Source organism: Hippoglossus hippoglossus, chromosome 5, assembly GCF_009819705.1.
Source record: "Hippoglossus hippoglossus isolate fHipHip1 chromosome 5, fHipHip1.pri, whole genome shotgun sequence".
Taxonomy (NCBI): Eukaryota; Metazoa; Chordata; class Actinopteri; order Pleuronectiformes; family Pleuronectidae; genus Hippoglossus; species Hippoglossus hippoglossus.
In genome coordinates, this window is record NC_047155.1 from 19,300,992 (window position 1) to 19,314,499 (window position 13,508).

The 13,508-nt window shown below is 39.5% G+C and overlaps 1 protein-coding gene across 1 annotated transcript; it reads left to right on the forward strand.

Annotated features, from left to right (window-relative positions):
* Window positions 1-250: 250 nt before the first annotated feature.
* On the forward strand, window positions 251-12,122 carry tpra1 (transmembrane protein, adipocyte asscociated 1). Its single transcript, XM_034586887.1, has 11 exons — window positions 251-433; window positions 1,561-1,744; window positions 1,868-2,000; window positions 3,037-3,123; window positions 4,026-4,098; window positions 4,224-4,303; window positions 4,435-4,545; window positions 4,646-4,706; window positions 6,230-6,332; window positions 6,618-6,698; window positions 9,977-12,122. Exons 2-11 carry the CDS (start codon window positions 1,572-1,574, stop codon window positions 10,245-10,247), a joined length of 1,173 nt encoding a protein of 390 aa, XP_034442778.1. The 5' UTR covers window positions 251-433; window positions 1,561-1,571; the 3' UTR covers window positions 10,248-12,122.
* The last annotated feature ends 1,386 nt before the right edge of the window (window positions 12,123-13,508 follow it).

Consider the following 13,508-nt stretch of genomic DNA (forward strand, 5'->3'; position numbering starts at 1 on the left):
TTATAATAATAATATAAAATTATGATAAATAAATCCATATAATAGTGCCTATGTCTAAGTCTATGGGTGGAATCACAATAAATCTGTATTTGTCGCAAAAGAAATGACAACAAAACAACAAAAAATTGTCAACTAAAAGTCAAATAAAACATAAAATATTTATCTAGAAAATATAAAATAAAACCATGAGACAGCCTCTGAAAGGACTCCTACGTCACACTGTGATCTCGCGAGACCTGGCGCGCTTGTTTGGAGCGGGTGTCAGCTGATCCAAGAGAAATGAGTGAACGAAACTATCCGGAACAGCCATGTTTCCTATCGGTGATCGATGTGCTGATCGGTTACAGAGACTGTGAGCATGCGCTGAACTTCTACACTTTCTAGAAACATTTCACAACACGTTGCTGCCTGGAATCTCGCTCCTCCCGAATCGGTAAGATGTTGTCTTGTTTACCAGCCGCGGCTCCGTTACGTCCACCCAGCGTCACTGCACTTGCACTAGTATCACGTTTGTTTTGATGCTAACGTTGAGCCAGAGGCAGCTAATGTTATTTACCGAGCCGTGTTTACTGTCAACAACGCTATCGCTGCTGTGTTTGTCTCCTTTAGAAACACAAGGAGGATGAGATTTTAATTAGAAAACATGTCTTTTTCCTGACCACAGCTAGCAAACTGGAAGTAGCAGCGTTAGCTAGCATCTGTAAATCCCGAACTGAAAGTGTTCTCATTCAGCGCGTGAAGGGATCATGTGTGTGGAGTCATGCAGAATACGTGTAAGTAATTGCCAATGGCGTTAGATTAGTTTGACTGTGTTAACACCACACAGAGCTCAGAAAGCAGCCAGTCGTGTTACATAATGTTTGTCCAGTGGTGGCAGCTGTGACAGGAACCTTCCATGTTTCAACAGTACAAGAGTTTAACTCCTCCTGTCTGTTAAATGTCTGTGTGCTGTGCTTATATGATCTAGTTTATATCCCCTTTCATTCAGAGAAGAGTAGACCTGAATGATCTTCTCTTCTCAAACCCTACTTCAGGAGCTAAACCTTGATGGGATCCATGATGTTTACTAGAGTTAAAGTGAGAGGATATGAACATAACACATTTATCCTTTTCGCAGCAAACTATTGATGTAGCTGGTGGATGTCACCACCTTCCTGTATTCCCCTAAATGAGGAGACCCTTCATTGTTGAAATAATATCACGGCTATATGTTTATTTGTATAGCCTTTCCCCAAACAAAGTTGCAAAGTGCATACAAAATTAAAAGAAAGTTGCGTTAAAATGAACTTGAACTTGAAAACAAATAAATACTTTGAAATGACATCGAATTTTGTAAAAATCAGGGACTGTGGTGGGATAAAAGTACATTAAAGCTTGGATTTAAATAAAGATACTGGCATCACCTGCCATATTTCCCCAGGCAGGGTGTTCCAGAGTCTCTGAGCTCTTCATTTCAAAAGCTCTGCCCTCCTCAGTCTTAGTCTTGTGTGAAGTAAAATGACTGCCTCAGCTGCTGTGAAGAATCCCTTCCAATGAATATCTGATTTTATTTCCCCTTAGTCTCCGACACCATGCTAGCCACAGTGACAGCTGTGGTTAGGTTTGCTCAATACAATGGCAGTGTTACACCCACACCCTTTGAGAACACTTCAGCATTCACCACCTGGAAACCCGGTCCTGAAGAAAACATCACCAGACCTCACAAATGTCTGCAAGTTCTGTACGAGGACATCGGGAACTCCAGGTAATCAGAAGAGTAATTTACTGCAGAGGGAATTGTTCAGTAAAAGCTAAATGCATCTAAATGACTGTGCCCAGCAGTCTACACAACAGTGTCTGTCCCCTGACGTTCCTCTCTCTGTCCTAGGGTTCGGTTCTGGGACATTTTACTGCTCGTGCCTAATGTGGCCTTCTTTGTCTTCCTGATGTGGAAGCTGCCCTCGGCCAGGGCAAAGATTCGACTCACCTCTAGCCCCATCTTTGTCACCTTTTACTTGCTGGTATGATACAAACTACACAAACACCAATATACAGTATTCAGAGTAACAAGATAAGATATAAGATCTTGTTACAGCAGCAGATAGTAAAAAAGAAGTAGAGAAGAAAACATGTGAAAGTACAAAATACAATAAAAAAGGCAATAGAATAACATAATCTTTTTTTATAGATATAAAAGTTTTCGAGAATATGTACACAATATGTACCTTTCACTAGAGACACAAATATTATTAGTAGAGAAATGTACTAGAGCAAAGTGCAGTGGTACAGGATGATTGCATCAGGATGTATATACTGTATTTGTGCATGATGTATAAGGAGATATTGAAATAAACATATACATGTGAAAACTTTGACTGTTATAAGTATGTAGGCAATATCAATATTATTATATAATGCTATATAATTTCACTGTAGTAAAATAAATACTATATTAAGTATGTACAAATTCACAATAGTGTACAATATTATTGAGGAATATATGTAAAAGAGGCATAATATCATTGGTATTTTGGATCCAGTTCTAGATATAGAATCAAGCTTGAAATTGTGCTCACACTAGTGATTGTGTGTATTCTATTCTTTGAAATGGCAAAACAAAACTCAGAGGAAATGTGGACATCCCCGTAAAAAGTCCTTTGCGGTAATTCACTTGTTATGACTTTAACTTTCACTTTTGCCTAGCAGCAAAGACAAAGGAACCACGTACTGATAAGGTTCTTTATTTTTGCTGCTCTGCTGTATAAGCTGTTCCTTCTCAGTGACAGGTGCTTACACTATTGTTTCCAAAATGTACTGCACCTGTCTGCTCAGGTTTTCTTTCCTGTGATAACAAACAAAGACTCTAGAGAGGGAGATACCCCAGCTCTGCTGTGTCTGGCCACAGAGGAACACTGCTCATTGTTTGTCACCAGTGTAAAACTGTGCATTGCTGCTATCATTTATACTTAACCTGTGATTCTATTCCAGGACAGGTTTCATTGCTTTCAGTAGAACACAATAGAGGACGTCTAACATGTTGTGTCCTGTATTTCTTAGGTTTTTGTCGTAGCAGCAGTTGGAATCACCCGGGCCATAGTGTCCATGACTGTCAGTGCATCCAGTGCTGCCACCATCATAGACAAAGTAAGGATGGAAAAGTAAAGTAAACATGTCTTTGTTTTGTTTTTTAAGTCTGTACATGTAAGTAAAAAAACAAACAAATGGGTGACGACACCACTGCCAAATTTCAAAGCACAGTATTGGTGCCTGCTGTGTTCAACAGATTGACAGGGCTTTAAGGGTGTTACAAGTTTGTTTAACATCAGTTATGTTTTCAAATGAATCTGTAAAACAGAGCTGAATGCTCAGTTACAATCAGAGGAAAACATACAAATCATTAAGTCAAACCTTTTGATTATACTAGACATGTGAGTGTATATATATATATATATATAACATATCTGCACTCAACACAAGATGTCCATGTTTACTGCAAACTACAGTGACAAGATTGTCATTAGTGGGAACATGTAATCTGGAGCAAATGGGTTTAAACCGAGGCATTCCTTTCTAAGTAATGTTATTTATTTGATGTAAGAACTTGATGGGGTTTTCCAATCGAATGGTGTCTTTACTGTTCATGTTGTGTGTGACGGAATGCAGCATTGCAGCATAAATTTTTAACCCTCGCTGAAGTAGCAGGCACCATATCCTGTCACAGATGTCTCTTTTATGCAGTGGCCAGAGGGTGTGATATGAGCTGCAGCATGACTTTGCAGAGCTTTCATGTCTAGAAGCCAAAGCATGGCTGACATTCCTCACATACCAGACAGGTCCCTATGAGGGTCACACTGACGGACATAATGTTCCTGCAGAACTCTGTCATGGCTGCGCTGTTGGAAGAAAAACAAACAAACGTGTAATTTAATAGTCTTTAGTGTAATCTCTTCTGTAAAGTAATGCACATGCTCTGGGTCCTGGTGTGTGACAGCACAGCCTGTTGTCTTGGCCACACTGGATTCTCATGATGTTTGTTGTCTCTGTAGGTGCTGTGGGAAATCACCCGATTCTTCTTGTTGGCTATTGAGCTCAGCGTTGTGATCTTGGGACTCGCTTTCGGTTAGTCTGATATGCTGGTTTCAGTTCTCATTTATACTTTAACCATTTATGGTGTTTCTGTCTCATTTTCGTGACTGTACACTGTGTGCCTCTCGGTCAAGCCTCTTTCTTTGTGTGTTTATCAGGTCACCTGGAGAGCAAATCCAGCATAAAGCGTGTGCTGGCTATCACTGCTGTGCTCGCTCTGGGCTACTCCATCACACAGGTAACAACACATGATGAGAGATTAAATAATGATACAATTTTTGACAGATATATGATGATAACATTGCACTTAACATTCTATATTTATCATTGTGCCATGTATGCATTCAAATAAAGAATTATTAATTTTAGGGCACACTAGAGATCCTCTATCCGGACAGTCACCTCTCTGCTGAGGACTTCAACATCTACGGCCACGGAGGACGCCACTTCTGGTTGGCCAGTTCCATCTTCTTCTTCCTGGTCAGTAACCTGTAGCTCTGCAGTATTAGCAACATGAGCAAACATATTAATACTCAAAATTACTAATGTTTAATTGACAATGTAATGTTTTTTTTTATAGGTGTACTCTTTGATTGTGATCTTGCCTAAAACTCCAATAAGGGACAGGATATCTCTGCCATGTAAGTTACACATTTCATTACGTTAGATCTTAAAAGGTATTTATTATATTTCAAGTAAATATAATGAATGGAAACAAGAATTTACTGTACTCTCTGACATGTTATCTATACCTGTGTGGCCCTATGCTGAAGATGTGGCCCTTTTTATAACATAGTGAGTTTAAGAGTTGAAAAGTAATTGGAAAGATACACATAGGATCAAACTAAATGATCATATTTAATGTTTTTGGAAAATCCATTGTACTCTTTTCTGTTTTTTTGGGGGTTTAACAGGAGTTTGAATCTGCTGGTGAATCCTCTTAAGTTCTGCTCATGAATAATAATAATAACAAACTTTATTTATATAGCACTTTTGTATAACAAAGATTACAAAGTGCTTTGACAGCAAAGCAAGAAAAGTAAATATATGAGAAATAACAACCAGCAGGATGCAATGTGACAAGGAGGCCAGACAACCACGTTTAGGTCGGTAACAAGGTATTGTTTAAATTAAATGAATAAATATAGAGCTATGTCACATTAAAACTTAAACATATAAAAGCAGTAATATGACAATAAAAATAAATGAACAAGTACAATAAAAGGTGAAAAGAAAACGATAAAAATCATGACATCACATGAAAGCAAGTCAATAAAAATGGGGTTTAAGAGGTGATTTAAAAGAAGTCACTGACTCTGCCAGCCTTAACTCCTCAGGTAGGCCGTTCCAAAGCCGAGGGGTCCTGATGGCAAAAGCACGGTCACCTTTAGCTTTCAACCTCGACTTTGGAACAGCCAGCATTGCTCCACCTGAGGATCTTAAGGCTGCATGCAGGCACATAAGCGGTCAAAAATTCGGTGATGTAGCTTGGGGCCAGTAAAGTCTTAAAATCAATTCTAAAACAGATAGGGAGCCAACGGAGAGAAGTGAGGATCGGGGTGATGTGATGTTGCCTTTTAAGACCAGTGAGAATTCCTCTCTTGATTGTTGACAAGGAAACATGACAGTCTGCATCCTGGAGAGTATATTTGACCAGCTGTGCAGTCACGCAAGGTTTTTTTTTTTTTTTTTTCATGCCAAGGATTTTCTGCTTATCTCCCAAGACGTGTGCCTCGTCCTGCACATATCTGCGTTTTTTTTAGAAAGTACCCAACAATTTTTTTGGGCAAACCAACTTTTTACAAGCCTAATTATCTTCTCAAGAGCAACTTTAAACTCTCAGTCAACATAGAGCCATATCTCTGCTCTTTTGTACATTACTAATATCGAAACGCACATCTGCCAAAAAACCTTTCAGTACCCTTTTAGAATCTTTGTTGCTATGTGTTAAACGGTTTTTGTCCCACACACAATTCTTTCAATATTGAAGGAAGCTGAGACTTTCATTTAGTTTCCATTATTCTACTTCACATTGAATGTACATAAGCAGGAAATCCTGAAGAACAGAAAATGTGCTGCTGTTCAAATACTTATGGTCTGGACTGTAATTGAAAGCAGTTGTTCTCTGTTGTGCATTACGCTTTGTTTTGCTTCCTCCGTTTAGCGAAGAGGAGTTTCTACGTGTATGCTGCCATCCTGTCCTTACTGAACCTGGTCCAGGGCCTGGGCAGCGCTCTGCTCTGTGCTGAAATCATAGAGGGACTCTGGTCAGTATCATTCTCATGAACATTGTGTGTAGCATCATATTTGTTTACAGAACAGTTATCACATAACTATGGATATAAAAATGTCTGTGTTTGCATGATCCAAATTTTGAGTAAATTGTTCTGCTAATGTCACTGTTGTACGAAGAGAAATATAAGCTACCTTCAATTTTTTTGATTGAGAGCAGCTACAGCTTTTGGGGGGGATTATGTGGGGTAATCTTTTAAAACAAATATTGAGGATCAGCAGCAAACTATTGATTGGGCTTTTTGTCTTTCCTGATGTAGCTGTGTGGATGTCACCACCTTCCTGTATTTCTCCACATTCGCTCCGCTCATCTATGTCACATTCCTCAAAGGCTTCTTTGGGTAAGTACAGCGAATCATACAAAATAAACCATAAATACCGCACTTGATAGAGCACAGGAACTTGGAGGCTTGCAGAATCAGTGACTTCTTAAAACATATATTTAATAAAATAAATTAAATAATTAATTTCCCTTATTAATTGTAGTGCACATTTTTCATCAAATAGAGGTGTTGTTTGTTTTATTCTTTTATTTCTATTGTTTTAATGGTGTATTTTAAAGGGGACATATCATGAAAATTCCACTTTGTTAGTGCTTCTACACGTTAATGTGGGTATCTGGCATGTCTACCAACCCAAAAACTCAAAAAAACACTCGCGCGTTTTGTTATGGTTCCTCTAAGTCAGAAACGTCACGCTTGAGTGACTGGAATGAGCTTCCTATGTACTGTGTCGTCACAATACACTGGAAGTCTCCCTACATGGCCTTGGCCCACCCCCCACCTCATCCCCCCCGCCCCCCCACACTCGTTACGCCGGGTTTACACCGGACGCAGCGCAGCGCCGTTCTCAAGCGCGCAGCGCCGTTCTCAAGCGCGCAGCCGCCTGGCTGTTCACACGGGACGAGCATTTCTCCGCTGGTCAGCCCCATAGACTGTATATACAGTGCCTTGCATAAGTATTCACCCCCCTTGGACTTTTTCCCATTATGTACTGTTACTAACTGGAATTCAAATAGACTTAAATAAACTTTTTCCCGTTTGATCAACAAAACATGCATAGTACTTTGGAGGTGCAAAATAAATTTTATTGTGACACAAACAATAATGAGAAAAAAAAAGTTGACATCTGTTGGGTGCATAAGTATTCACCCCCCTGTGTCAATACTTGGTAGAACCCCCTTTCGCTGCAATTACAGCTGCAAGTCTTTTGGGGTATGTCTCTACCAGCTTTGCACATCTAGAGATGGAAAGGTTTGTCCATTCTTCTTGGCAAAAAAGATGAAGCTCAGTCAGATTGGATGGAGACCGTCTGTGAACCGCAATCTTCAAGTCTTGCCATAGATTCTCTATTGGATTGAGGTCTGGGCTTTGACTGGGCCATTTTAAGACATTAACATTCTTTAATCCAAACCATTCCTTTGTAGCTCTGGCTGTATGTTTAGGGTCATTGTCCTGCTGGAAGATGAACCTCCGCCCCAGTCTCAAGTCTTTTGCAGACTGCATCAGATTTTCTTCAAGGATTTCCCTGTATTTGGCTCCATCCATCTTTCCCTCTATTCTGACCAGTTTCCCTGTACCTGCTGAAGAGAAGCATCCCCACAGCATGATGCTACCACCACCATATTTCACTGTTGGGATGGTGTGCTCAGGGTGATGGGCAGTGTTGGGTTTTCGCCACACATAGCGTTTTGCATTGAGGCCAAAAAGTTCAATTTTGGTCTCATCTGACCAGAGCACCTTCTTCCACATGTTTGCTGTGTCTCCCACATGGCTTCTGGCAAACTCCAAACGGGATTTTTTATGGATCCCTTTCAACAATGGCTTTCTTCTTGCCACTCTTCCATAAAGGCCAGATTTGTGGAGTAGACGACTAATAGTTGTCCTGTGGACAGATTCTCCCACCTCAGCTGTGGATCTCTGCAACTCCTCCAGAGTAACCATGGGCCTCCTGGTTGCTTCTCTGATTAATTTTCTCCTTGTCCGACTCTTCAGTTTGGGTGGACGGCCTCCTCTTGGTAGGTTTGCGGTTGTGCCATATTCTTTCCATTTTCTTATGATGGATTTTATGGTGCTCAGAGAGATGTTCAAAGCTCTGGATATTTTTTTATAACCTAACCCTGCTTCATATTTCTCCACAACTTTATCCCTGACCTGTTTGGTGAGCTCCTTGGTCTTCATGATGCTGTTTGTTCAGTAATGATCTCCAACAAACTCTGAGTCCGTCACAGAACAGGTGTATTTATACTGAGATTAAATTGTAGACAGGTGGACCCTATTTACTAATTATGTGACTTGTGAATGCAATTGGTCGCACCAGATCTTTGTTAGGGGTTTCACAGTAAAGGGGGTGAATACATATGCACTCAACACTTTTCAGATTTTTATTTGTAAATAATTGTGAAATCCATGTAATATTTCCCCCCACTTCCAAATGATGCACTATTTTGTGTTGGTCCATTACATAAACTCACGATGAAATAAATTTTAATCTGTGGTTATACCATGACAAAATGTAGAAAAGTCCAAAGGGGGTGAATACTTATGCAAGGCACTGTATAAGGTCAGCCCGCGATTCTGCTTTCTCCGCTTGTTGTTGTACCCGTTGAATGTCGGGGTTCGGGGGTAAATGATGGTCTTCATAGCCCCCCCCCCCCCACCTTTCTTTCTCTCTCTGTCTGTCTGCTTGTGTGCTTGTAGTGGATGGGCAGAGGGGGACATTTAATTATGTGATTGGGAAAATTAAAACTCCAGGACAACAGAAGGGGAATACAAAGTATGGGATGCATATTTGATAATTTATATCATATAAAATATGTAATTTATATCGTTTAAAATCATGGGGGGAGAGGGGGGAGGGGGGAGCTGGCTCACTAGCATTTAAAGGAACAGGCACTCAAAACAGGTCACTCTGTGGAGGGCTGTTTTAGACAGGGTAAAAAGGGTGCTGTTTTAAATGATCCTTGTGGTATTTTGACCAAAGTATGTTACAGACATTTCATTAAGACCCCAAGGAACCATATCAACTTGTGGTAAAATGGGCATGCTATGTCCCTTTTAATGTATTATTACCTCAGCCAAGGAGGTTATGCCATTTAGTTTGTTTGTTGGTTTAAGCAAGTCTACACAAAAATAACTGAACTAATTTCCCCTAAACTTGGTGGAAGGATGTGTCATGGATCAGGGAAGAACATATTAAATTTCGTTCTGGATCCAGATCAGGGGGCGATCCAGGGCCTTTTTTTCGCCCACATTCTTGATCATTATGTTTTACGACATTCTCACTGTTTTCCCAGAGAATAATAAACGGATCTTGATGAAAAAAATCATGCACATTAAGGGAACTGATGTTTATGAGTGTGTGGAATTCGGTGCAGCTTGTTTGAATTTAAGGGGACTATTGGGCCTTGGCAAAGGTATGCGCTCCACTGAGTGACATTGTAATGTCTATTATTTTATTCCCTGATCTTATTTGCCTTAGTCCCGTAATGATTTAATCTTCTTCCAACCATGTCAAGCACTTTATAACTGTGTCTGAAAAGTGCTTATTATTATAAAAAGCACTATTATCAGTTGAACCTGTTTCTTCCTGCGTGTGACCTATTTCTCCTCTCCCACAGCTCAGAACCGAAGATCCTGTTTTCCTACAAGTCGCAGGTAGATGAGCCGGACGAAAGCGACGTCCACCTTCCCCCCACAGTGGCTACAGCTCTTGGTCGTAAGGAGATGACCGACCAGGGCCTGTTCTACTCCTCTACACAGATCGATGGCTCTGGTCCCGGCAGCTCTCGCATGGTGGGAGCACACCTGGACGATGTTGCCTCTGGACCCTACGGCTCCAGCAGCATTAACAGCATTGAAGCTGACCGCTGGAGACCTATCAATGCGTGAAAGGATGAAGAGGAGAGATGGTTTTCCAGAGGGATTTAAATGTTATGCACATGGCGTGTGTTAGACAGGAAGGCATCCAGTGGAGTTGCCCAAAAAAAGCAAAGCAGAGCAGAGTATTTGGACATCAAGGAAGGGTTCTTGTACTTTCTCTGAGGCCAAGATGAGTGGACACTTGAGGAGGGACCTTTGCTAAGCATTTAAATGGTGGACTGAATTAAGCAACTGTTTTTCTAACACTGTTGCTAGAGTGCACTGCTGCTGTAGCTCCACACTCGGAGTACTGTCCCCGATTGTGGCCCCTGAGAGACTCCATATTGATTGTGTTCCACTGGCTTTTTAGATGTGGGGACTTTGGGACTCATCTCATCACGTTTTCTGTCATTCCAGCATCTTCAGTGATGACGTTTTAGCCCCATTTTAAGTCCCCACGTCTTTCAAATCTATCTAACATTCTTTTGATGGCAACTCAGCATCTGTACATTCCCACTGAAGCCTTTGAATAACAGCATCTCTACTGACTTTGTTATGTGCTGCCTTGTTCTAGATTTGTGACTCTGTGTCACCGTGCCTCTTTATCCAGGGCAACAACTCCAGTGTACTTTGTCTTCTGAAATAGGTGCGGTTCATCCTGTTATCATGTGAACCGTGTTAGCGTGATGTGTGTCCCCGCAATGTAATGAGGAAATCTGTATCTCCTAAATGCAGCTGTTGCATTCATTTTAAAATCCACAAGCCATCTGTGAGGCAGAGACAAGAATAATTCTCTAACAAGTTAAATAGCATCTCAGGCATAAGCTCTCTCCTCTCATGTCTTTCCTTCTTTATTTATTCCTTTGGTTTTCCTTTAATTTCTTGCACCTGATTAATCATTCCTGCTACTGAAAGCACATTTGTTCGCTTCATAGTCCTTTAGGAAGTGTCGTCTTTTGTGTGATTTAAACAACAAATGTGCAGAAAGCTTCAAATTCAGACCTGTGCTGCTTTCGTATCAGCATATCTAATTCCGCTTTCCTTGCTGCATCATAGGATACTGATGCAAAGTTGAGTTTTTATTTTGCTGCTAATCTCTTAAGAGTTTTTATAAATGTTATGAAAAGTGGTAAAATTAGACCAAAAAGAAAATATTGCTCAATTTTATAGTATCAAGTGGTGGTATTTATATAGCTTCATTATAGACATAATTCTCATTTCTAATGAGCAATAACCGCTCAGGCAGTTAAGTCAGCGATGGATGATAGATACTTTAGACAATGTCGAGGATAAAGCAGCTGCACTGTTGCAGGTAATTTTTTTTGAAGTTTGTGTCTTGGCTCAACTCATGAAATCATACCTGCCATGCGCGGTATTATTACAATAATATACTTGATTCTTTTGAAACCACATCACATGTACTTATGCCTACCAAGGAGATATTATGATGTTGGTTTTCCCCTGAAAATACTATTATGTTAGGTGGGATTACTGAATTTAAGCTATCAGGGTTCATAGATAATGGCAGAAAATGTAGGGTTGCATTTATTTTTTCACCATGATAAAGAAAAACAATTAAGAAGTGATATATTACCAAGAAAATACAGTATTTACCAACCTCTTGACAATATTATATATTCATATTTGAGTGCTGGTGAACGCTGCTGTATTACTTGGAGTTGCAATAGTGATTGGGAAATTAGCTTGCTGTTTTATGACGTGGGTTCATTGGTGTGGAGTTGAAGTGCACTCTCTGGATACACAAGATGTTTGTTTGTGAAATCATTTAGCAAATGACACGTAAATGGCCTTTTTTAATTTAACTGCATTGATTGTATAATATTCAACTCGTATTAATGCAATGTGATGAGCATTGCATGAGCATCAGAATAAAACATGGACTCTCTCATGTGTTTGTTTTAGGGCGATTGGACACCACATCGAGGGTTGCTTTGGTAATATAACATATTGAAGTGTGGGATAGGACTCCACCTTGAGGTTTCTTGTGGCAACTACACCCTACTTATTTATTTATTTCTGAATCAGAATCGTTTGTCATTAATTATCTTGTTTTTGTCCATGTTATTATTATCCTAGGAAATCCACCTTCCCATAAATTAAAATAAACCAAATTTAGCACATAGGTCCAGTCCTATTCCAATAGTCCTCGACTGGCTTTGTGGGCCAATAGTCCTGATGGTGGCGCTACAACAACTGTCTAAAGTTTAAAAGTTTGAAAATTCATAGCAAATCAACAGTTAGTTCTAAAACGTTCACCTTCAAGCCACTTTAACCAAATTGTTGGCCCAATTGAGCAGAAACTTCCATACACTTTAAATTAGAAGCAATTATGAAGACATACAATACACCAACCTATCTCCTCCCACAGTTTTGGATCGAATCACACTTAGCTTGCCACACTACATCGTCAGATTGTCTTCCCCAAAAGATCCAGCCAAGTTTTCGATTTTTCTAAAATTAAGCCCACAGTGCATCAAAAGGTTTTACAGATACTTGAAATGTCCACTAGATTCCCAATAACAGAATTTTAGAAAATGTTTTGAAATGTATCATGTGAAATGTGTCACCTTTTGCAGTCAATGGGAATACAGCATCTTTAAACATCAGTTTCTCACTCATGCAGCAATCAAACTTTGTGAAAATACATTAGACATCTCTATACTGTCTAGATAAAGTCAAGAAATTATCAAAATGTTATCTCGATAACTGAATTTCTTACAGTAGTAGTGACTCATGACTTTCCCTGTGTGTCTAAGGTTAAGAGTTCAACCCCTGGGTGATGTACAATATCTCTGCTTCAAGAAAAATGCATTAAAATGCCCGGCCCTGATCCACTGCTGCTTATAGCATAACAAACATTGTAAGTAGAAAAATTGTAAGTGAAAAAACTACAATAAAATGAAATATATACAAATATTGTTTTTTTTTATATAGAGAAATTACCGTTACATGATATATTAAAAGAAAATCTACAAAATGCATATATCTGCTCACCGTGACTGTTGTGTCATACAGTATATCCAGGATCCATGTTTCCTTGTGATTTGATTTTTTATTCTTTATTACTCATAAGTAAATGATACACAATAAAGTACTAGAATACACAGTAAAGTACTTAAATATAATAGAACAAAGAATAAGCCTATAAACAAGAGACTAAAGTGCAAAGTTGCAGTAGTTGTTTGCATTTAAAGACAATGTAATGAGGTAGGTAGGAATATGACATATAAAATAAAATATGAATAGAAGCTGTGCACATTCACAGTTATT

Coding starts and splice junctions, on each gene's coding strand:
- tpra1 (XM_034586887.1), top strand. CDS start 1,572: ATGCTAGCCACAGTGACAGCTGTGGTTAGGTTTGCTCAATACAATGGC. Junction 4,546..4,645: donor GTTCCATCTTCTTCTTCCTG/GTCAGTAACCTG, acceptor TTTTTTTTATAG/GTGTACTCTTTGATTGTGAT. Junction 4,707..6,229: donor GGACAGGATATCTCTGCCAT/GTAAGTTACACA, acceptor TCCTCCGTTTAG/CGAAGAGGAGTTTCTACGTG.